At 34.6% G+C, this 26,025-nt stretch overlaps 1 protein-coding gene across 3 annotated transcripts in view; it reads left to right on the top strand.

The window, feature by feature from the left end:
* Window positions 1-26,025, top strand: part of CARF (calcium responsive transcription factor) — a 56,637-nt gene that overhangs the window by 9,946 nt on the left and 20,666 nt on the right. The window contains exons 3-10 of one of the 3 annotated variants that reach the window (XM_007469173.1): window positions 6,246-6,366; window positions 6,808-7,032; window positions 12,347-12,467; window positions 14,135-14,264; window positions 15,195-15,279; window positions 18,237-18,426; window positions 22,989-23,109; window positions 25,751-25,894. In XM_007469173.1, coding sequence (XP_007469235.1) covers window positions 6,289-6,366; window positions 6,808-7,032; window positions 12,347-12,467; window positions 14,135-14,264; window positions 15,195-15,279; window positions 18,237-18,426; window positions 22,989-23,109; window positions 25,751-25,894 — 1,094 coding nt within the window. In that variant the 5' untranslated portion in view covers window positions 6,246-6,288. The remainder of the gene's footprint in view (window positions 1-6,245; window positions 6,367-6,807; window positions 7,033-12,346; window positions 12,468-14,134; window positions 14,265-15,194; window positions 15,280-18,236; window positions 18,427-22,988; window positions 23,110-25,750; window positions 25,895-26,025) is intronic. The other 2 variants (XM_007469174.1, XM_007469175.1) reach the window with 2 other exon arrangements.

The following is a 26,025-nucleotide window of genomic DNA, read 5'->3' as shown; positions in this document are numbered from 1 at the left end:
AGTTGCTCTGCAGCATGTGGAGTCTTCCTGGACCAGGGCTCGAACCCGTGTCCCCTGCATTGGCAGGCGGATTCTTAACCACTGTGCCACCAGGGAAGTCTGGCACATATGCTTTAATTTCTCTTGTGTAAATACATAAATTGGAATGGCTGGATCATAATTAGGTTCACGTTTAACTTTTTAGAAAACTGCCAAAGTGATTCTCCAAAGAGAATATACTGCTTACATTACCACCAGGAATACATGAGAGTTCCAGTTGCTCCATATCTTCATAAACATTTGATATAATCAATCTTCTAAATTGTAAATATTCTAATAGGTATATAGATGTATATAATTGTGGTTTTAATTTTCATTTCCCTAATGACTAATGCTGTTTAGCATATTTTCATTGTTTATTTGCTAGCTGCATATCTTCTTTTCTTTCTTTTTTTGGCTGTGCCACATGGCTTGCAAAATCTTAATTCCCCTATCAAGTTCCAAAAGACGTTTATCACCCCAAAATAAAACCTTGTACCCAGTTGGCAGTAGCTCCCTGTTCTCCCCTCCCCCAAGCCTTGGTATCCACCAGTCTACTTTCTGTCTGTATTTTACCCATTTTGGATATGTTTTATAAATGGAACCATACAATATGTGACCATTTGTGTCCAGCTTCTATCACTTAGCATAACTTTTTTGAGGTATATATCAGTACTTCAGTCCTTTTTATGGTGAAATACTATTCCATTATATGGATATACCGCATTTTATTTATTTATTCATCAGCTGATGAACATTATGGTTGTTCCAGTTTTGGCTATTATGAGTAGTGTTTCTATGAACATTTGTATACAAGTTTATGTTTGAACACCTGTTTTCAGGTGTTTTTATCTGTTTTTTTAAACTTTATTTTTGTAAATTAATTTTTATTGGAGTATAGTTGCTTTACAATGTTGTGTTAGTTTCCACTGTACAGCAAAATGAATCAGCCATACATATATGTATATCCCCTCCCTTTTGGACTTCGTTCCCACTCAGGTCACCACAGTGCATTAAGTAGAGTTCCCTGTGCTATACAGGATGGTCTCATAAGTTACTATTTTATATTTAGTATCAATAGTGTATATGTGTCAATCTCAATCTTCCAGTTCCTTCCACCACCACCCCTTCCCCCTTGGTATCCATACATTTGTTCTCTACATCTCAATTCTTTTGCATATATACCTACAGTGGAATTGTTTTCATTTCATAATTCTATGTTTAAATTCTTAAGGAACTGCCAAATTGTTCACAGCACCTGCACCATTTTACTTACCCATCAGCAATGCACAAGGATTCCAGTTTCCCCACATTCTCACCAACCTTTATTTTCTATTTTGTAAAGAAAATCCTTTACAGGGGATATGAACTAGTATCTCATTGTTGGTTTGATTTGCATTTTCCTAATGACTAATGAACTTGAGCATCTTTAATATGATTGTTGACTATTTGTGTATTTTCTTTGGAGAAATGTCTATTCAACCCCTTTGCCCATTTTTTAGTAGGTGTGTTTGGGTTATCTTTAATTTAATTAAATTAATTAATTAATATTTTGGCTGTGTTGGGTCTTCGTTGCTGCGCACGGGCTTTCTCTAGTTGCGGCGTGTATGGTCTTCTCATTGTAGTGATTTTTGAAATCTCATTGCGGTGGCCTCTTCTTGTGGAACACAGGCTCTAGGCGCGTGGGCTTCAGTAGTTGTGCCATGCGGGCTCAGTAGTTATGGCTTGCAGGCTCTAGAGTGCAGCCTCAGTAGTTGTGGTGCACGGGCTTAGTTGCTCTGTGGCATGTGGGATCTTCCCGGACCAGGGATCAAACCCCTGTCCCCTGTGTTGGCAGGCAGATTCTTAACCACTGTGCCACCAAGGAAGTCCCTGGGGTTCTTTTTTCTGTTGGGTCGTAAGAGATGTTTGTATATTCTAGACCCTTATCAGATATTTGATTTGCAAATATTTTCTCCCATCTGTGGCTTGTCTTTTCACTCATGTCATGGTATCCTTTGTGCAAAAAGCTTTTATCTTGCTAATGTCCAATTTATCTATTTTTTTCTTTTGACATTTATCCTTCTGGTGTCATATCTAAATCCAAGGTCATTAAGCTTTATTCTTTTGTTTTCCTCTAAAAATTACATGGTTTTAGCTCTTATTAGGTCTCTGATCCCTTTTTGTTCATTTTTGGTATACAGTTGACCCTTAAACAACATGGGTTTGAACTGTGTGGGTCTGTTTATACTTGGACTTTTTTCAGTAAATACATAGTATAGTACTGTACAATTCACAGTTGGTTAAATTCACAGATGCAGAACTTCAGATATGGAGGGCCAACTGTAAAGCTGTATGTGAATTTTCCACTGTGCAGAGAGTTGGTGCCATTAACTCCTGTGTTGTTCAAGGGTCAACCATATATTATGAGGTAGGGGTGCATTTTAATTGTTTTGTATGTGGCTATTCAATTGTCCCTGCACCATTTGTTGAAGAGACTTCATTCCCCATTGAATGCTTTTGGAACCCTTGTTGAAAATTATGTGGTCAGAGATGTATGAGTTTATTTCTGGACTCTCAATTCTATTTTGTTGATCTACATGTCTATCCTTATGTCAGTACCACATTCTTTCGTACACCTCAGCTTTGTAGTGAATTTTGAAATTATGAAGAACGAGCTGCTTTCCCTGCATCCTATAAGGTTTTTTTTTTTTTTTTTTGCATGACGTGGGGCTCTCACTGTTGTGGCCTCTCCCGTTGCGGAGCACAGGCTCCGGACGCGCAGGCTCAGCAGCCACGGCTCACGGGCCCAGCCGCTCCGCGGCATGTGGGATCTTCGCAGACCGGGGTTCGTGCCCCGTGTCCCCTGCATCGGCAGGCAGACTCTCAACCACTGCGCCACCAGGGAAGCCCCATCTTATAAGTTTTGATATATTGTGTTTATCTGTCATCACCCCCTTGAGTTAATTATTTTATTTAGTTCTTCAGTATTTTATTTCTATCATTAAAACACAGATACACAAAATTGTAATAGTATTATTATTATTTATACAGACAGTGTTTATTTAGGTTTTTCATAGAGTTATTAATTTATTTGCTTACCATTTTTCTAGCATCTCAGGACTTCCTTCTGGTATCATTTTTATTTTCTACTTCTTTAGGAATTGCTTTTGTGTAAGATCTGTTCATTATAAACTCAATTTTTTAATCTTAAAAATGTCTTTCTCTCACCCTCTTGTGAAAAAGTAGCTTTGAGCATATACAATTGTATACTGAAAGTTACTTTTTTATTATTCTTGTGACTTCTATGGCCATTGTTGCTATTGAATAGTCTGATGTATATCTAATGTTAATACTCTGTAGGTGATCGTATCTCTCTGGCTGCATTTTAGATTTTTTTTGTTTTTCTTTAGAATTTTGTACTTTGCTACATTTGGTATGGATTTCTTTTGATTTATCTTGGTACATTGTGTGCTTCCTTTATCTGTAGATTCATGTCTTTAGTTTTGAAAAATGGTCAGCCATTATCATCACATATTGTCTCTCGTCCATTTTTTCTTTTTATTCTTCTGAGACTCCAATTATAGGTATGCTATACTTTCTTATTCTATTTTCCTAGTTTGAAGTGTGTTCTTTGTATTTTTTAATATTCTGTTTTACTTATGATGCATTCTGGGTAATTTTTATTTATTTATTTATTTATTTATTTATTTATTTATTTATTTATTTTGCGGTACGCAGGCCTCTCACTGTTGTGGCCTCTCCCATTGCGGAGCACAGGCTCTGGACGCGCGGGCTCAGCGGCCACGGCTCAGGGGCCTAGCCGCTCTGTGGCATATGGGATCTTCCCGGATGGGGGCATGAACCCATGTCCCCTGCATCGGCAGGCGGACTCTCAACCACTGCGCCACCAGGGAAGCCCTGGGTAATTTTTAAAGCCTGTCTTCTAATTTAGTAATTCTTTCTTCTGCCTCTAACTTTCTACTTAATTTATCCATTGACTTTTTAATTTCAGCAGTTACATTTTTCATTGCTGAAAGTTCTGTTTGGTTCTCGTTCAGATGAAACTTTTGATAGTCTCTTGTTGCTTCCTTATTCCTGTGACTCATTCTTTTATTTCTTTGAATATTAAATAATTATTTTATATTCAGTATTACATGGTTCCAATATTTGAAGTTTTTAGGGGGTGTCTAAATCTGCTGGCTCCTTCTTATGGCACTCTTTGATTGTAAGCTTATATTTGATTGATCTTAATGTGAAAGGAAATTAAAGTCTTAACTGTGTTTGTGTTCCTCCAAATAATAACTGCATTTGCTCTCACCAGAAGCCAGGGTACATTATTGGCTTACCAGGATCTTTCAGGTTCTTAGTCTTACCTTGGGAGTTTTAAGTTCTCCTCCCCTACCAGCTGTTTGTCCAAGCCCATTTCCCAGCCACAGTGTTTATTAGCAGCACTGCCCTTGAAATTTTCCTCTTTGCTTGTGCTCATCACTTAGGTTTTAGATCACAGCTTTTGCTTTATTTTGGGGAGTGGGGGGTGGGCAGAGTGCGAGAGGGCAGGGAGTGGCCTCTCATTTTTGTTACTTCCTATAGTAGCTCCCAGCCACGAAATACTTTGTTTTAGATCAACTTTCTATTGTTTGTTTTCTAGCAAGAGAGCCTTCTACAGTGTCTAATCTGCTGTATTGCCATTAGTAAAACTTCCTTTCTATTTTTTAAACCCCTTCTATAAAATATTAATCTTAAGTAATATATGTATAGTATAAAAAATACAAAACAGAACAGAAATTTATAAACTAAAATTGCTCTTACTTTTATAGCCCTAGAGGTAACTACAGGTTTTTGGAATTTTTGTAATACATTAAATTAGAATACAAGTGATAATTTAAAATCTTTAAGGAGAAGCAATTTTAAGATATTTTATAGTTATATATTAAAAATAAGACTGATTTTACAGCATCTTACAATTTATATTTGAGTAGAATTATTTATAATATCTTAAAGATATGAAATAGCAAACCTTGCAGATTTTCTGAAATGGTTAATTTTACAAATATATGTTGATGCTATCACAGAAAAATAAGTTTTCATTGTATCCAAATACATATACTAAATAAGTCTTAAATACAGGTGTAAATGTAAATTAGGGTTTAGAGTGATGGAATTATTGTGTATCCTGATTGTGATGACAGTTATCTGTGTTAAAATTCATAGAGCTATACATCAAAAAAAGAGTTCAATTAATGCATGTAAATTTAAAAATAAAATTTTAAAGATTTTTAAAAAAGAATTTATGCTGTCTTTCGAAAAATAAAATTATAGGGTTGGGTTCTTAAAAAAGATTCTATGAAGTTTATTTTATATTATAAATTTTTCAGTGGTGTTCTTCAGCAGTTTCATTTTGACTTTATTCCAATTTTGAGTCATAAAACATCATTCTTTTTAGATCATACAGAATCCATTAGTCACTATACTATACTAGGCCAGGGTTTCTGAACCTCAGCACCATTGACATCTTTATGTGGGGGCTGTCCTGTACATTGCAAGGTGTTTAGCAGTTCCCCTGACTTCTGCTCATTAGATACCAGTAGCACCCCCTCCAGTTGTGACAACCAAAAAAGTTTCTAGACATTGCCCAGTATCCCCAGGCGATTAGGGGGTGTTGGGGGTATGTGTGGGGGCAAAATCACCACCAGTGGAAAATGACTGTACTAGGCCTACGTGGCTCAACCTTTATAGAATACATATTTCTTCATTTTCAAAGCTTGTCATGCTAATATTAAGTGGTATAATTGTATGTTATGGTAAGCGTTGTGTGTATATAATCTCCTCCTGTACCAAGAGATCTCTTTTAAAATTATCTAATGCTATGATAGGGCACACCTCATAAAATTAAAAGCTTTTATTTAGATTACATCTTTTTAAAATGAGAATTTTAGAAGAATTTGAAAGGGTGTAACAACAGTACCTGTCACATAGCAGCAACCTTAATAAACCAGTACATGAGTGCAATTAAGGATAGGGTGAGGAAACTACATAACACTAATTTTTGCTCTGTCTTGAATTTATTCTGGTGCCTTTGCAAATTATTTAACAAGAATGTTCATTTTATTGATCTTTTAGGGTGTAGATGATTTAACCTAAATTGTATAGGGTAACACAGTAGGGGAGATGAGAAATTTATTTAAGACAAACATTCTATTAAAATGTTAAGTGCTTTAGTTGATCAGATATTTAAAATCTTTCAGGTATTAAATAATAGAAGAAAATGGAATTGAATATGATACCAGCATGGAACAATCTGTTGATTCATTAAGAGTCAACCATAATGATTCCGAAGAGTCAAAAACCGATTCTCAGGTATTTGAAGTAGGGATTCAACTGGGAACTTTTTTCCATTTAAAGGGAAAGTGGCATGCAATTGGATTTTTTATGTTTAAGGAATAGTGTTATATTTAATGTATTCAAGAATTTTAACATTTAATTTTTAATAATTCTATCATATTTAATTTTATAATATAGAGCTTTAATGTATTTGTGAAAGTTTATATGTAAAGAAAAATCTGCATATTGAATTATAAATATTTCATCATTTCACATTATATTCCTGTGGACAATTTGAAATAAAAACAGTTTCACTTAAGAACTTCTGTCTATATCAGTCTGTGAATTGATAACCCTTGCAAAAAGTAAAGTGAATAATTAACTGAAAAATGAATGTCTCCATCTTTTATTAAAAACATTCTATTTTTTAAAAATTGTAACTTATTTTACAAACACTCAAGTGATTTTTTTTTTTCTTTGCAAAAGCATCTAAGCTGTATGGACTCCAGTGAGCCTTCTTTTGGACAAGATGGTTCCCCTAGAGTTTTACCCATTACTACTGCAGTGGATAATTCATTCACATCACAGAATATACCAGGGCCCCTGACTCAGACACAGACTCTTTCTGCAGAGCAATTCCATCTAGTGGACCAAAATGGGCAACCTGTTCAATATGAGCTTCAGTCATTGGGGGATTCTAATGAGCAAATGGTGAGTACGTTTTTAAAATAACCAGTTTTCTGCTATTTAGCAAAATGTATTAGTCTTACTAGATGACCTTAATTTCTTGACACTATTGCTTTACATTGCTTTGAAAATACTGTTTCCATGACATTCATTTTTAAGTTATATAGGATTTTAAAAGATTTCCATTCAGGACTACAGAGTACTTCAAACGAGTACGTCCCAGCTACTATGTCTAGGCAAACTGGTACTTTGAGATCAGTTGGAAATGTAACATAATCTGTCACTAGTGCTAAAGTCCCAGAGCTTACATATAACTTACATTTATTTTTTGTATATACATTTGACTGAACTCGCTGTTGTTTGCTCTATCAACATCTCAGTTACTGATTTGTGTGCCACATGCTGGTATGCTTTCTTGAAGAAAAAGAAAGCAAGGGAAGTACCAGTGGAGTAATGGAATTTAGACATACCCTTACTGATCTTTGTAAGTAGATATGTAGGTGTCATGTGAATAACAATGCATAAAGTTTAAAGTGCTGCTTTAAACTGTTAGCCAAAAATATGTACGACCAAGTTCACAGTTGACTAGATGTGGTGATAGATGGTTTTGATTCAAATAAAATTAATGAGAAAAAGTTGTAAATTGCTCTCTAATAATATATTTATATCAGTAATAATAAGAATAATGTATCTCTTTGCCTGTATTTTCCAAATTTTCTACAAATTTTAATTCAATAATAAAAATTATTTTTAAAATCATAACTTCAATTATAAATTATACTTAAGTAGGCAACCATTTAACCCCAAATTCTTGTTTTTGTTTCTAGTCTAGAGCATTCTAGAGTTAATCTATGTCCTTTTGCTCCCTTATAATCTAGCTAAATTTTGGCATTGAGAGTAATTGGTTGAGAGGTGGCTAACTGTAGACAACTTATTTGTGTGTATGTTCAGGCTCAACATATTTCTGGGCTTACTTCAGGACTGAAATGCAAAGTTAGGGTAAGCTTCTGTAATCATACTGCATCACCAGCAGAGGTTAATATGCAACAGATAATCTAGATGTGAACCAATACATTTTAATATTTCATGTTCAAAATGAAATACTTCTGTAATTTCCCCTCTTATTTGACATTTATTCTAGTTTCTATCAGAACATTTAGAAAGTCTGTGTGTTCTAATGGAAGGATAAAAGAGTCTAAATGTATGAAGGGTTATCATTTTACACATGGTACCTTTCCTAAAAAGCATGTTAAAGTTGCTTATTTGTCTGGGTCTGAAAAAAGTTGGAGTTCCCATTCTCTTTGTAATTGTATTAAACGTTCTATCTGAAGTGATTATAAAGGTGATTTTACATTGTTTGCGGTAGGAGATGATACAGAGGGTTGCTTGAAGTTGTGAAATAGGAAACATGTGGCATGAGCATGAAAATAAATGTAAGGAACATGGAGTGTTAGAAGCTATCTTCTCCAAAGAACCAAAGATCAGAAGGTGGTGATATTCTGGGAAACTTAGTGGAGCTTTTTTGTTTTTATTGTTTATTTTAATAGACTTTAATTTTAAGAGCAGTTTTAGGTTCACAGCAAAATGAGAAGAAAATACAGAGAGTTCCCATATACCCCCAGCCTCCATATATACATAGTCTTCCCATTATCAAAGTCTCCACCAAGCGGAGCTTTTTGTGAAAAATGACTTTTTTGTTTGTTTGTTTTGAAGTATGATTTTTTTCACTTAGAAGTTTTCACGGAACTAGTAAAGATTCTGTAGTGGGTGAATCTGCAGTGGATGAGAGGAGGTTTTGGAGTGAAGCAGGGATGATATTTTTCATTTACTAGAAATATTGTACACAAAGAGCCCAGTAAATATAAAACTACTCATTAGCCAAGATTTTCTGGTGATTTTCATGGTCGGCCTCAAAGAAAATGTATTGCAGCAGATGACTCTTCAAAACTATGTTTATTTTCATAGCAAAGATTAAAGATAATTACTTTTTTTGGTAATAGAAAAAGTAGTATTATCATCACCATTGTCAAATTATATGAATTAAAAATAGGTTTTTAGGTAACAGGTGGAATAAGCTAAGGAAACAGAAAATGGAGGAGATGCTTTTCCACTGTGCTTGGGAAACAGTTTCAAAATTAAGGGGATATTCCACAGATCAGTCTTAATTATGAAATTTTCATATGATTGAATAAATTATAACTTTATTATATGTGTTTTATTTGGATTTAAAAATAACCACAGCACTCTTATTTTCTAAGAATGAATGAAAAATTTTCACACATTTAATCTCATTTACAGGGAGTAAAGAATTAACAACAGTATTATTACTATTGCCTTTTAAAGTCCAGTAGGGTTTTTGTATTGTTTTATTTTTGTCTTTTTTTTAGGTTAAGTAACATCATCAGATATTGGGGGACAATACAAAGTAGTGGTTAAAAGGAGTCAGACTGCTTGGGTTTGAATTTCAGCTCAGGACTATATAGCTCTGAGTTACCTTGAATGAGTTTTGTAACCACTGTGTTGCAATTTCCTCATGTATAGAATGTATATAGTTCGTATACATGTCATGAAGATTAAATAACGTAATATTGGGTTGGCCAAAAAGTGCCTTTGGTTTTTAAGTAAAAATAAAAGACACATTTTTCATTTTCACCAAGAACTTTATTGAACAATGTATTCACCCTTTTGTTCCACTATTTTCTGCCATTTTTCAGGCAACTTCATAATTCCATCTTCCCAAAACTTTTTATCTTTTCGAGCAAAGAACTCTTGCAGGTGCCTTTTACAGTCTTCCAGGAAATTGAAATTTTTTCAATTAAGAGAATTTTGTAAAGATCTAAATAAATGGAAATCCGAAGGTGCAATGTCTGGTGAATATGGTGGATGAATCAGAACTTCCCAGCTAAGCTGTAACAGTTTTTGCCTGGTCATCAAAGAAACATGCAGCCATGCGTTATCCTGATGGAAGATTATGCATTTTCTGTTGACTAATTCCGTATGCTTTTCGTCAGGTGCTGCTTTCAGTTGGTCTAACTGGGAGCAGTACTTGTTGGAATTAATCATTTGGTTTTCCAGAAGGAGCTCGTAATAGAGGACTCCCTTCCAATCCCACCATATACACAACCTCACCTTCTTTGGATGAAGACCGGCCTTTGGTGTGGTTGGTGGTGGTTCATTTCGCTTGCCCCACAATCTCTTCTGTTCCACATTATTGTACAGTATCCACTTTACATTGCCTGTCACAATTTGTTTTAAAAATGGAACGTTTTCATTACGTTTAAATAGGGAATCGCATGTGGGAATACGGTCAAGAAGGTTTTTTTTGCTTAATTTATGTGGAACCCAAACATCAAAGCGATTCACATAACCAAGCTGGCGCAAATGGTTTTCAACACTTGATTTGGATATTATGAGTATGTCGGCTATCTCCTGCATGGTATAACGTTGATTATTCTCAATGTCTCGATTTGATCGCTATCAACTTCAACTGGTCTGCCTGACCGTGGAGCATCATCCAGCGAGAAATCTCCAGCACGAAACTTCGCAAACCACTTTTGACACATTCAGTCAGACACAGCACCTTCTCCATGCCACTGCACAAATCTTTTTTTGCGTTTCAGTTGCATTTTTACCTTTCTTGAAATAATAAGTGCATAATATGCCAAAAATGTTGTTTTTTTTCTTCCATCTTCAGTATTAAAATGGCTACACAAAAATTCACCGATTTTGGGACTTCCCTGGCAGCGCAGCGGTTAAGACTCCGAGATCCCATTGCAGGGGGCCCGGGTTCCATCCCTGGTCAGGGAACTAGATCCTACATGCACGAAGCAACTAAGAGGTCACATTCTGCAACTAAGGTGCCCACTGGCCACAACTGAGGAGCCCACGTGCTGCAACTAAGGAGCCCACCTGCAGCAACTAGAACCTGGCGCAACCAAAAAAAAAAAAAAGAATGATGCCAATAAACATCTATAAAAAAATTCACCAGTTTTGATGTCTTTTTTTAAATGCACACTGATATGACAGCTGTCACATAAAATCTAACAAAATTGTTTTGAATGAAGTTAAAGTCAACTAAGTGCTACTAGAGCCATCTTACAGAAAAAACCAAACGAACCTTTTGGTCAACCCAATGCATGTAAAGTCCTGCTGCTTAGTATGAACTCCACAAATGAAAAGGAATTATCATCCACAGAGTTTACAGTTGATTTTCATGCTGAAGTAATAAGAGGTATAAGAGATATGGCAAGATATTTTTATCTCAAGAAACTTGACAAACACTGAGGGAAGGAAAAAATTTCTACTCTTAATTTCTGGGAAATGTTTATGATTATATTTAAAGCTTTCTGTTTTGTTGAGGTTTAAGGGTGGTTTTTTTTTTTCCAAATTTAAAGTTTTTCAAATGACCCTCTCTAAAAGTGATGCCGTCTCTATCAGGCCATCAGTAAAGTTTTCATGTTTTACATAGCAAAAGGGAAGTTTGAGAAAGTGGGTTGGAATGATTAAGGACAGTTATTTGCCCTAGGGAAAACTGAGGACAGGGGATTTCAGGTAAAACAGTAAAACTGTTAGTAGAAGAGTAGTTTTTAGGTAATAAAGTTTATAAGGTATCCAGAAAGTCTGGAAATATAGGATAAACTTAATTTTAAATAATATATTAGTTATATTTTTAAATGATAGGCTCAAAATGTTTTTCTTCAACTTTAGATGCTTTCTTAGTTGACATTCCTCTAAATTTGAGGCAAGGAGTTCATTTGTTAAACTGAACAAAACAAACAAAAACACCAAAGGAAATAATAAATATACAATTCCCCTATGTTTTCAGACTTTTGGGTCACTCTGTAGTATTTCTTATAGAACGAGACAGGATATATAAAAATGCAGAGATATAAAAATAAATTCTGCTTTATTAGACATCTAAGTTACTGTTTTTAAATGAAAATGACTTAAAATATGAGACCAGTGATTATGACACAAATAAGTCAAACGTGTGGATAATACAGTAAGTAGAAAAAAGTAAATATATTTAGTGTAGTCAGAGACTTACTTGTTCAGGTTACTAAGTAATTAGACCTCACGTCCATGTAATGATTAAGATCATAGGTGGTTAAGATCATAGGACATAGGATCAAACTGCCTGTTTTGAATCCTAGCTTTACCACTTATCAATTGTGAGACATTTGGAAAATATTTTTAGGTACCTCAGTGTTTTCATCTATAAAGTGAAGAAAATGATAGTATCTGCTGTAGAGGTAGGCATGTCTACTAATTTTTTAAGTAATGATTCTTTTGAATCATTGTAGACTTATGCATTTGATTTTTTTAAAATGCCTCCAAGATGATTGTTGCCAGCCCATCAGAAAATGGACAGGTGCTGCGTGTAATTCCATCTACCCAGACAGGAACGACACAAGTGATTGTACCTCAGGGGCAGCTTGTGGATGTGAATAGTCCTCAGGGTGAGTAATCATGGGATATAGGGGATTTAAGAACGTTGTAAAGAACAAACGTATATTCAGAAAAATCACCTCATGAAAGTCAGTGCTAAAATTGATCTCTTTGGGTAAGATTGTGAACTGAATGATTAGAAAAAGTTTCTTAGCCCAAATAAATTTCAAGTTCATTTTTCAACTCCTGTCTAGGTTAGCTGTCTATTTCATTTTGGAATTCTGTGAAGCTGGTTGACTCTTGCTTCCTCCCAAATGACCAGTGAGCATAAAATAAATTCTTCTTAATTTTAATAACAGTAATAATGACAGCAATAATAACAAGAATATGGTGCTAATAGCTACTGGAGAAATTTTTATTTTATATTTTTATCAATGTTGTTAGACATGTGACACTTTTTTTTTTTAACTATTATTCTCATCCTCTTTGCTTTTTTCCTCTTTGTTCCTTCAGATTCAGAAAGAATCATGCTCATTTTTTAAAAATAAATTTATTTATTTTAATTAATTTATTTTTTGGCTGCATTGGGTCTTCGTTGCTGTGCGTGGGCTTTCTCTAGTTGTGGCGAGCGGGGGGCTGCTCTTCATTGTGGTGCACGGGCTTCTCATTGTGGTGGCTTCTCTTGTTGTGGAACATGGGCTCTAGGCTTGTGGGCTTAGTAGTTGTGGCTCATGGGCTCTAGAGCACAGGCTTAGTTGCTCTGCGGCATGTGGGATCTTCCTGGACCAGGGTTCGAACCCATGTCCCCTGCATTGGCAGGCGGATTCTTAACCTCTGCACCACCAGGGAAGTCCGTATTTATTTATTTTTTATTTTCGTACGCATTGGGTCTTAGTTGCTGTGCGCGGGCTTTCTCTAGTTGCAGCGAGCGGGGGCTACTCTTCGTTGTGCTGTGCGGGCTTCTCATTTCGGTGGCTTCTTTTGTTGCAGAGCATGGGCTCTAGGCGTGCGGGCTTCAGTAGTTGTGGCATGGGGGCTCAGTAGTTGTGGCTCATGGGCTCTAGCGTGCAGGCTCAGTAGTTGTGGCACATGGGCTTAGTTGTTCCGTGGCATGTGGGATCTTCCTGGACCAGGGCTCGAACCCGTGCACCACCAGGGAAGTCCCCCTATTTCTTTTTATTTTATTCTTTTTCTGCCTATTTGATATTATCCCTATTCGTTTGTTTCCTTTTTCTTCCCTTCCTTTTCCATGTCTTTGAATCTCTTTTCTTACATCATAGCTACACTGTTGTCATTTTTTCATAGATAATGGTTTAGGGCAAATAATTCTTACTTTAGTGTTATGATTCTTTGTCTTTGATAACAGTTGTTACAACTTAAGGAAAAGAAAACATAGTTTGCAGAAAACATTACAAACATGGTATAGAAACTAAAAGAATTAGTCTTAACATTTTCCTATTATATTGTGATACTATTAATATAACAATTACTTCTACCACTTTTATATCCTAGCTGTTCAACATAAGTTCCAAAACTTAGTTACAAAACTTTAGTAGTCAGTATTACAGTTTAAAAGTAAACAAGTTTATCAGAGAAATTCTCAATAAAGTATAAGTTTTATTATCTTTAGCTTCAGAGTATATCTTTCCTATTTCAAATGTATTAGTTCCAGTTCATTACATTCTTGTGGTCTTATTCAAGATATTGATGTTGCTTTGTTCTTGTTCTTATTGTTAAGATGTCTCTGAAGAGAAACCCAGTGACGGAAACTTACCAACTGTAAGAGTGGATTCTCTAGCAGACAATAACAGTAGTTACATTCTTCATCCACATGCATCCCTCACATTGCCCAAAAAGACAGTGACCAGGTGAGTCAATGAGAAAGAGGAGCTCATCTTTGAACATCACCATGGAAATCTCTTTTTACATTATCACATTTAAAGCTGGCTGACTATAGAAAAGATCAGAAATTCAGAAAATAGAATAAACCATCATCAAATACATCCTTAATCATTTTAATAACATCTTGGCAATAAGGGAGCTACTTTAGAATCTATAAAAGGCCAACGTGCTACTTTTCCTCAGTGACATTTGCCTGTTATCTTTTGAAGCAATCTGTAAACATCTGACACTAATAGAGTTTTTTAAAAAATGAAATATCCATTCTAGGTCCTATAATTTTTAATGGTTCATCACATTTTTATGCATTTAATTTCTCTGTGGTAAAGTGTTTAAAATGTTTTTTGTTAATGTCTATTTCAGCTTTTATTTTTGCCTAAAAATAACACTGTTTATAATAATTTAGGGAAATATAGACATGGGTTTTGTATTACTTATATTAATTGTTCTATGAAAATATTTTAAAGGTAACATAATATTTGTGACATTTAACTTTAGAACTTGACGTAATATCTTGTTACTGTTAATAAGTCACCTGAAGATGGTTTATTCACTCATTTTTTGTTAAATGAAAAATAATTATGTGAGAAGAATACAAATAAGCTCTGAGAAAGATATATAAAACACTTGAATTTGTTGAAACTACAGGTATTTGGGAGAACAAAGTTAGATTTTTGCTTTAGCAATTGATAAAATAGTAATGATTTAAAAAAGCATAATTACATCCATCAGACCAATCTGTCATTATTATTACAATTTCTAATTGATGACCTCAGTATTGTCTTTGACTGGCTAAGAGGATAAAGCAACTGAATGCTCTGTGTGTGTGTGTGTGTGTGTGTGTGTGTGTGTGTGTGTGTAACTTGTAATATATATTTATATATGCCCCCCCATCCCAGAATACTTGAAGAACCCTTTTTGGCTCCACTCCAGCCACTTTCTTCTAACACACCTATATGGGCCTGTCGTCTTAGGAGCTGTGAGGTGAGTTAAAAAATAATCCTTATGTAGATTCACTTAGTTGATTATAACTACAATTCATCCCAAAATGTCCACTTTTGAGTACAACTAATAGAAGCTGTATCTGTAATATTTTGTTCATGTTTGTGCTAACTCTTTTATTCCTTAGAGCTTGTAAGCTCTGTTAAAGCAGAGATCTTATAAATCCCTTCACACTTCACTGTCATTTCATTTCTTCTCTTACAGCTCTTTTCCCTTGTCTTCCATAAAACTTCACTATCATGTCTCTCTACTTTTTATCCTTTAATCATTCCTTCTCTTTCTTTGCTTGGCATTTATTTCTTTTCATATTCTCAGCAGCAATTCTTCAAGAGTCATCATTTGACCTTGTCTTATTTCTCTACATTTTATCCCTTGTAGAGCTTAACAGCTTTGTTGACTTTCAATTCTCAGTTTTATAAAAATGATTCCCACATCTCTATCACCAGTTCTTTAATTCTGCCCTTGCTTTTGTCCCAGATCTCTAGCTACTTACTTGAAGCTTTAGATTTCACCTCAAATTCACCATATCTAAAGAGAAATTATCTGCCATACCACAACTAGCTCTACTTCCTAAATTCCTTGTCTATGTAATAACAAATACCATCTCCTTAGGTACAAAGTTTTAGACTAATTTCTTCCTTTCCCATATTCAGATAGTCACCTGATTCTTTTTGTTTTTTTCTTTAAAGTGGTTTAAAGGGAGCTTTTCCCACAGACCTTTGTTATCTTGAACTCAATTATGGTAACAGCCTTCCCATTAATCTCTTTGACTTTTCCATTTCTAGTCCTTACTGTGTGGTTTTCTAAAACTACTTATTTTTAAATATTACTTTCATTGTCTTTTCTCACTGCCCAATAAGCTCAGTGTTATTTTTCCACATCATTTAGCCACTTGTTACTAGCTTTCAAGGTCTTCTATAATCAGGTATCACCTTATCTTATCCTTTTTTATTTCCTGCTTTTCTCCAATTCATCTTTCATTCGTGTTAGCCAAGTATTCCTACTTGGTACACACACTTCAGAATCTTCCTTTATCTCCTCCTTCACTTGTGTTTATTTCCATTTCCTAATATGTTATTTTTTCTTCTACTTACCTTTCTAACTACTATTCTTCAAATCCCAATGCAAGTCCTATATGTCTTTTCTGTAATAGTCTAATGATTACTTTATCTTTTACCTATTTATCTCTTAAAATTTTATTTATTTATTTATTTGGTTGTGCCAGCTCTTAGTTGTGGCAGGCAGGCTCCTTAGTTGCACCTCACGGGCTCCTTAGTTGTGACATGCGAACTCCTAGTTGCAGCATGCATGTGAGATCTAGTTCCCTAACCAGGGATCGAACCTGGGGCCCCCTGCATTGGGAGTGTGGAGTCTTATCCACTGTGCCACTGGGGAAGTCCTTATTTATCTCTTAAAATTCTTTGATAATTATTACCATTACCATCTTAATTATTTGCTAGCTTAGGTTGTTCACTATTATATACCTTTTAGACTATACACTTTTTGAGGAAAAGGACCATGCACTTCTACATATAAACCATATATGGTAATGCATATTTAATTATTAAAATGCTTCGTTGTTTTAAACAAATCTTAAAATATGGCAAGGAAAAACATTACTTGGGTTTTAATATTTTGAGAAAATTTCTAATCATGAAGTCTAATGATGTATTACATTTGTTAGGACATTATCACTGTTGTTGCTTTTCTAAGTGTTATGTACGTATGTTTGTATAGACAGTAAGATTTTTTTTCCCTTCACACTTTTTGTTAGTCGTAGTTTTTCACTGGTTTCCTAAAGGTACTATTCTTGTCGTTTGATGAGGGTTTTTAACATCATTATTAAAAACTTCATGAAATGCTATGGACATTAAAGCATTAGCAATTATGTGGCCAAATTACTTCATTTTACACCATGGTACATTGTGTAGCTAATCTAACATCATATATCTTGTAAGAAATTAGTTAAAACTGTCCAGCAGCTTGAATTATCTCAAAGATTGAAGGATTCTTTTTCTCCAAGCTATATCAATAGTGAAAAACATTTTTGGTTAATGGCTGAAGAAATATTTTCTGCATTTTGCTTAAAAGTATTGCTTAGTAGTCCTTTTTACTTTTTGAATTTCCATTTAAAGGTGTTTTTCTTATAGGCATTTTTTAGATTTGACCAAAATCTATTAGTTGGACAAATTTCAATACTGCATTAAACTTTTATCTCCTGATACGGGTCTGACTGCATTGTACTAATTCCGAATTTTTCCTTTCATTAACAACATTATATGCTGTATTCATTTTATTTGTATAAAAATGCTATAGCTAGACTTAATGTTCCTACTTTTATTTGTAGGGATATTTTGATGAGGAAATATCTAGGCTAGAAGAAAATTCATAAGCATAGGCAGTTTTGTTATTTTGGGGGGAAATTGCAGATAATGTATTGTTTGGAATCAGAATATCTCTTTTTATTATGGCTCAAAGTATACCTACAACAGTATGTTGATACCTTCCTTTTGTTAAATGTATTCTTGCCAGGTGAAATGTTTAGTCTAATTAGGAGGAAAAAGATCTCTATTCCACATCTCTGCTCTTATTCCCTATAAGGGAGAAACATACATGGAATCAATTCTAGGTCTAAATGCATTTCAGTTTAAGAGAGCACAGTTAAAAAATTTCTCTGGGTATAGAAAAAGCTTTTCTTCTAGTTGAGGGATACTCACAAGGTTGTGGATAGATAATATCAATTTATTTACATGATTTGTTTATACCTTGCCTTATTTCAGGAAGAATTTAAGACAGCTTACAAAAATACTTAAAAATATATTAGCAAGGTGGAAGTTAAAATTGGGAGCTAAAGAATAAAGAACAAGAATGGAACCATAAAATGGAAGTAAGAAATGTATATCTGAATAAGTGATAAGTGTGTGAATTTCTACATGCAGAAAATTGGAGATTCATACCGTGGCTACTGTGTAAGTGAGACTGAATTAGAAAGTGTCCTAACATTTCACAAGCAGCAAACACAGAGTGTTTGGGGGACCCGCCAATCTCCAAGCCCAGCCAAGCCAGCTACACGCTTGATGTGGAAATCCCAGTATGTCCCATATGATGGAATCCCATTTGTCAATGCAGGTACTTTTTTAAAGATTTATTTTAAAAAGTTCAGCAGCAAGCCATGATCTGTTGTGAAAATGTGGTTTTCCTAAGGTGATAACATTTTCATTTTGGTAGATGACAACTGACTGTTAATTGATGAAAATGCATATTAAAATAAAAAGAAAACTTATAGTAAATATAACCAATTATTTTATGTTGGAAAATTGTATTTTAGTATATTAGGGTAAATAAATAATACTTCATACTGAAAAATAGAAAGTAAAAAATATTTAAATTCCGGGTAGACCTATTTAATAAAAATCAAACCATAGAGCAGTTTTATTATTTTAAATATGTATAGCTGGTTGTTTTGTTTTTTTTTTCCATCCAATCCTGATAGTCTCTCCTCTCTTGATTTGTCTTTTGGGAAAAAAATTGGTGTCCATTTTATATAGTGTATAACTCAGGAGTTACTGTATAGAACTGGTATACAATCTGGAGTTATTATATAGAATTCTAATATTAGGGTTCTCAAGTATCAGGTATGTTACATACAGCATTCTCAAACACTGGGCTAGTGTTTACTAAAGCAGTAGAGTTTCAGACAATTTCCAGAGAGTCACCCTAGGACTAGTCAGACCCCAAAGAACCTAAGAATAAGTGATTTATTTGAGAAATATGGGGGCATTGATTCAACTAGAAGAGTTGCAGCCTCATCCTGGACCTCTGAGGGTAAAGAGAACTACTTAGAGGAAGCTGAGATAAATGTAACCCTTCTGCCCAGGTTTTATTCTCCTCCCCAGTTTAAATCCCTTCTTAACTCCCCTCAGGCAGCTACTACATGAATTTGGTGTGTATTTTTATACTTTATCATACATGTTTGTGTTTATAATAATATATTTTATTGTTTTGAACATTTTAAAGTATATGTAAGTAATCAACTATAGATATTCTTAGGTAAACTTTTCACTCATTCTTATTTTTGAAATCTATCCATATTGATAACTATAAATTCTAGTTAACCCAATTTAATTATTATATAATTTAACATTATATAATAATCTATTACTTAAATTTGCTTATTCCAGCGTATGACCAAACTGCAGTTATTTTTCTATTAATGATCATTTAGGTTGTTTTCAATTTTTCAATATTACAAAGAATTCTATGGTCTAACCTCCATGATACATGTTTTCTTTTGGAAAGTTGTAAGTAGTTTACTAGAGTGTGTGCATTAAAGTGGAATTACTTTACAAGATTATCTCAAGTTGCTCTCTAAGGTGGTGTTCAGGTCCAAAATCTCTAAACTTTTTTTTCCCAAATGTATTTCAGAATTCTGTATTTTTGGACTATAATATGGTAATATTACAGAATACTCCTAGCAAGTATTCTATAGACAATATCACATAATCAAACTTAGTAATTCATTATGCATAGCCACACTAAAAGGAATAAAGACTATAAATAGCCTCATAAAGTTCAGGTCAGGTTTTGCAGCCAAATGTATTCCAAAAAATTTTGTTTTCCATGCTTTTTAAATATGAGAATCATATGTGAGGGATTGACAACCTGTTTCAATTTTTAGTCCTTTGAGCAATGTATGAAAATTTCCCTTTCCCACATTCATTCTATGATTTGACATTGTCAGATTTTAAAAAATCTTTATGCTACGGGAATTTTCATATGCATATCAAAGTAGAGGTAATAATGTATGAAATCTCATAACTCCGTGTATGCATCATCCAGCTTCAACAAGTATCAGCATGTGGTCAATCTTGTGTCATTTATACCCCTACCCACTTCTTCAGGAAATTCCAGATATCATTTCATCTATAATTACTGAAGATGATTTTACAGGAAATTCCAGATATTGTTTCATCAATAATTACTAAAGTATATAAGGTATTTAAGGTATTAAAGTATATATCTGAAATATAAGGATATCCCATTATACCACTTTAAAAATTTAACAGTAAGTTTTTTTTTTAATGTTTTAATTTTTAATTTTTTGGCCACGCTGCATGGCATGTGGGATCTTAGTTCCCCAACGCCCCCTGCAGTGGAAGCGTGGAGTCTTAACCACTGGACCACCAAAGAAGTCTGAACAGTAATTTCCTAATATCATAACTTGTCCATTGTTCACATTTCTCCACTTACCATAATTCTTTTTGCAGAGGTTTGTATAAATTCACATGCAAACCAAGTTTATGGATCAAATTTGGTTAAGTTACCAAGTTTATGGATCAAATTTGGTTAAGTTTCTTCTCATCTAAAAATTTCTCTCCTCTTTTCCCCCAGGTAGTTTGTCCTGTACACTTTGCCATATTCAGGATTTTGCCGATTCTATCTCTGGTGTTTTTTAACATGTTCTTTTATCTCCTGTATTTCCTGTAATCTGTTAGATGTATGAGTTTGATTAAATGAAGATTTAATCTTGATTAAAGTATTTTGCAAGAATACTTCATAGGTGTGCTGTGTACTTCTTATCACTACCTATGTAGCATTTTTAACTGTAAGATTGATCAGTGGCTTCAGTTGTTTTAGAGTATTGTCAAATTTTTTTATGTTTACCAATTTGAAGAGTGTGAGAGAGTATCTTACTATTGTTTTATTTTTTTAAATGAATTAATTAATTTTTGGCTGTGTTGAGTCTTCGTTGCTGCACATGGGCTTTCTGTAGTTGCGGCGAGTGGGGGCTACTCTTCGTTGTGGTGTGTGGGCTTCTCATTGTGGTGGCTTCTCTTGTTGCGGAGCACGGGCTCTAGGCATGCGGGCTTCAGTAGTTGTGGCAACGCGGGCTCAGTAGTTGTGGTTTGTGGGCTCTAGAGTGCAGGCTCAGTAGTTGTGGCGCACGGGCTTAGTTGCTCCGCGGCTTGTGGGATCTTCTCGGACCAGGACTTGAACCCGTGTCTGCTGCATTGGCAGGTGGACTCTTAACCAGTGTGCCACCAGTGAAGTCCTTAGTATTGTTTCAATTTGCATTTCCCTGTTTACTAGTGAAGTTGAGCGTCTTTTTATTGTTTATTTAATATCCTTTTGTTTCCTTTCTGAATCGCCTATTCATAGTCTTTGCGCATTTTTCTGTTTGGTAGTTAGTTTTTATTTTTAAATTATTTATGGTTCTTTATATTCTGCATACTAATTCTTTGTTTTATGTATTATAAAATACTGTTTCTCAAACTGTGATTTTCCTTTTACCATCATTTAGAAGAAGTTAGTTATCAGCCTTATCAACATTTTTATTCATGATTGGTGTTTTTCGGGGTTTTTTAAAATATATATTTATTTATTTGGCTGCATTGGGTCTTAGTTGTGGCACGCGGGATCTTTCTTGCGGCATGCGGGATCTTCGTTGTGGCACGTGGGCTTCTCTCTAGTTATGCCGTGCAGGCTCTAGAGCATGTAGGCTCAGTGGTTGCGGCTTGTGGGTGCTCTGGTTGTGACGTGTGGGCTCTAGAGCACGTGGGCTCTGTCGTTGCTTGCCCTGCAACATGTGGGATCTTAGTTCCCCAACCAGTGATCAAACCTGTGTCCTCTGCATTGGAAGGCAGATTCTATCACTGGGCCATCAGGGAAGTCCCTGGGGTTTTGGGTTTTATATTTGAAAAGTTTGCTGTACCCTACATAGATTAGGATATCCAACTTAAAATCCTAAATTGTATAGTTTTCACATCTGCTTATTTGTGTTATCTATGGTACTGTAACAAATTACCCCAAATATGGTGGTTGAAAACAACAAACATTTATTATCTCACAGTTTCTATGGGTCAGGAATCCAAGAGCAGCTTAACAAGGTGGTTCTGCCCCAGGTTCTCTCACAAGACTGCAATTAAGATGTTGGCTGGATCTGCGGTCGTCTCAGGACTTGACTGGGGGAGGATCTGCTTCCATGCTCACTCATGTGGCTGTTGGCAGGCCTTATTCCTTGCCAGGTGGGCCTCTTCACAGAGCTGTCTCACCACATGATACCTGATTTCACCAGGAGAGAGCAATCCAAGCAAGAGCAAGAAAATATCCAAGATGGAAGTCACAGTCTTTTTATAACCTAATATCAAAAATAACATCCTGTCACTTCTGCCATGTTCAGTAGAAGTAAGTTAGTAAGTCTAGCTCATGCTCAAGGGGAGGGGATTACCAAGGACATGAGTACTAAGAGGCAGAAATCATTGGGAGCCATCTTAGAGGCTGGTAATCACATTATTCTAACAGCTCAAATAGAAATAAGGAAATAAGTAATTATAAAAGGAAATAAAATTTTATATGATATTAATATTTACTAACAAATGTAGCATTTGCTAATTTCCACTTATAAAGTAAATTTTATTATTAAAAACCATACATATGTAAATACCGGTTGACAGTCAGTAAATGTGGTATTTGCTAATTTCCTTACCATAATGGGGTACATTTGGTAACTATTACAATAAAGTTTTAAATTTATGTGTTTGTACATCTTAGTAAGTCTTACTGATGTTTTCTTAAGGTTGTATAATGGGAAGTATAGATTTTGTCATTGCCACCACCAAGTTATTTTTAATCTAGTGTCCAGAACAGATGGATACTTGAATTAAATATCAATAGTTGGTTTTGGCCCACAGGGAGTAGAGCTGTGGTAATGGAGTGTCAGTATGGGCCAAGAAGAAAAGGTTTCCAGTTAAAAAAAATCAGTGAGCAGGAAAGCAGGTCTTGTCAGCTCTACAAAGCTACTTGTCCAGCCCGGTAAGCTTTATTTTCTTTTATTTCTTTTTTATTAAGTACTTATTTCTGAATAGCTAATATGCACATTTTTATTAAGTTTAAGCAGTGCCAAAAGCGTACAGTGAAATCTGTTTCCTCTTACCCCTGCTTCCTATGTCCCACTTTAAGGCAACAACTCTTACCAGTTTCTTGAGTAACATTGCAAAGATATTCTGTGTATATGCATATAGGTATATACTCTACCGTCATAAATGTTGAAGATCTCAGTAAAGATTACTAATATTTTCTTTCCTTAAGTTTGGGTAGTAGCATACCTTCTTTCCGGCTATGAATTCACATTGATACATTTCCATTCTGAATGCCTATTGTAGTTATTTGCTGCACAGCTATTATGCTTCATACTAGTGTGAATGTAGAGATATATACTACTCTACATTAAAAAAAATTTTTTTGAAGTATAGTTGATTTACAATGTTGTGTTAATTTCTGCTGTACAGCAAAGTGATTCAGTTACACGTATAAATATTCTTCTTCATATTCTTTTCCATTATGGTTTATCACAGGATATTGATATAGTTCCCTGTGCTATACAGTAGGACCTTGTTTTACTCTATTTTTTTTCATTCTCAGTATATCTCAAAGTTGGCTCCATGTCTATATTTTTTTTTTTTTTTTTTGGGGTACGCGGGCCTCTCACTGTTGTGGCCCCTCCCGTTGTGGAGCACAGGCTCCGACGCGCAGGCTCAGCGGCCATGGCTCACGGGCCCAGCCGCTCCGCGGCATGTGGGATCTTCCCGGACCAGGGCACGAACCTGTGTCCCCTGCATCGGCAGGCGGACTCGCAACCACTGCGCCACCAGGGAAGCTCTCCATGTCTATATTTAAATGAACCGATTACTTCTTTTTATTGATTGATCAACTGATTTTAAAAAGTGAGATAAAATTGACATATAAATTATGTTATTTTCATGGTTCCTTTTTAATAGCTATATAATATTCCATTTATAGATGAATTATCATTTACTTAATTAGTCCTCCAACAATGGACATGTAGGCTCTGGAAAATATTCTTTATTATTTTATACAAAGCTTCAGCTAATAACATTGTACCTATTTGTACACTTGTGTAAGTATATTGATGGAATAAATTCCTTGAAATGAAATTGCTAGGGCAAGTGTTGTATTCTTTTTAAATGTCGACAGGTGTTGCAGAGTTGCTTTGTTGAGTGATTTTACCAATTATATTCATACCAGCAATGTAGGAGACCAACAGAGTAAGTTTTAGGTAGAATAGGACTACTGAGTAGTCATTGCTGTGGCTGAGAATGAAAAATGTGCACCAATAAAAGATTTTTGTAATATTCTTTACTAATATTCTTTTTTCACACATTGAAAGTGTTTTAAATCATAAGATAAAAATTTTAAATAACTCGTGAATGTTGGATTCAGTTGAGCTTTGAAACATTTTATTTTAGCATTACATCTCATATCACAAACCCCAGCATTCTCAAGAAGTTTTTAAAGCCAGTTAAGAAGACTTTTCATGTTTAATCTGATAATGATAACTTTAGACAATATTTAAACCTGACCATTAAACAAAACTTTGCTTTTAAATATAAGCAGTGTAGACCATTAAACAAAACATTGCATTTAAATATGAGCAATGTAGAACTTTAGATATAACTTGGGAGAAAATCTCTATATGTGAAGAGATAATTTTATTCTCTATCATTCTATAAGTACTTTTTTGAGTATCTGCTCTGTGCTCAGCAGCAACATTGGGTGCCATGGGAAGGAGGGGAGACTAAAAGAGGTATATGATTTTACTTAATCATGGGAAACTTAAAATATTGTTGGGGTAGATCAGGAAGCAACAAACTATAAGAGAACATAATAGTATTGTATATAATGTTAAATGTGTGGATTAGCTAACTGTCTTCAGAGAAGGAATATATCCTAGCAAACTCATTAACAGGAAAGAAAATGGAACTTAACCTGGATACTGAAGTTTAGATTGAATTTGATAGGTAGAGAATTAGAAGGAAGATATGGTAGGGTAGGAGAATGATATAAAGAAAGATATAGCATGATTGTGTATTTGGTATCAGAGGAGGAAGGAACATTGAGATGATAAACTTCACAGGAAAAGCAATTTTATATTTGAAGTGATGAAAAGATGGGTAAATAAATTAGAATCATATAGAACGCCTTGAATGCTTCTAAGAAATTTGTGCTTGATTAAAGAACAGATAGATTCTTCAACAGAGAAGTACAAATGCAAAGAATTATTGTGGCATTGATATATCTAGTGGATTTAAGAAATGGAAGGCTGGAGGCCTAGAGGCTCCAGAAGGTGGGTAGTAAAGTAATCCAGGTGTGAGGTGTTTACAGCTTCAGGGAGAATGGAGAAGAAACAGATCCAGAAAAAAAAAGTTAATATTCAAAATATTTAGACATTTTTACTAAAGTAATGATTATTAACTTGCTGAGTATTATACACTGAAAATATGGCATATCTTTCACATAATTATCTGAATGCTTTCTAGATTAATCGAATTTTCTCTAAACTTTGCTAAACTAATGCTAAAGTAAACTTGTGGTTGATAAGTTAGTCATAAGATTATAGTATAATGAAAAAAATTCTTCTTTTTCTTATAAAAAGGATTTACATTAAAAAGGTACAGAAATTTCCTGAATATAGAGTTCCTACAGACCCCAAAATCGACAGGAAAATAATCCGAATGGAGCAGGAAAAAGCCTTTAACATGCTAAAGAAGAACTTGGTAGATGCTGGTGGTGTTCTTAGGTATGACATTTATATTGTTCTTTTATTTTACAAATTACTTCCCTCCATTTGGAAGAATTCTGTAATAAGAGAAATTATATTATGTTTTCCAATTATTTCATTAAGAAATGGTTTTTATAAGGTAGATAGAT

This window comes from Lipotes vexillifer, unplaced genomic scaffold (genome assembly GCF_000442215.2).
Source record: "Lipotes vexillifer unplaced genomic scaffold, Lipotes_vexillifer_v1.1 scaffold259, whole genome shotgun sequence".
Taxonomy (NCBI): Eukaryota; Metazoa; Chordata; class Mammalia; order Artiodactyla; family Lipotidae; genus Lipotes; species Lipotes vexillifer.
Note: the sequence above shows the minus strand (reverse complement) of the source record. Positions and strands in the feature narration are given on the sequence as shown.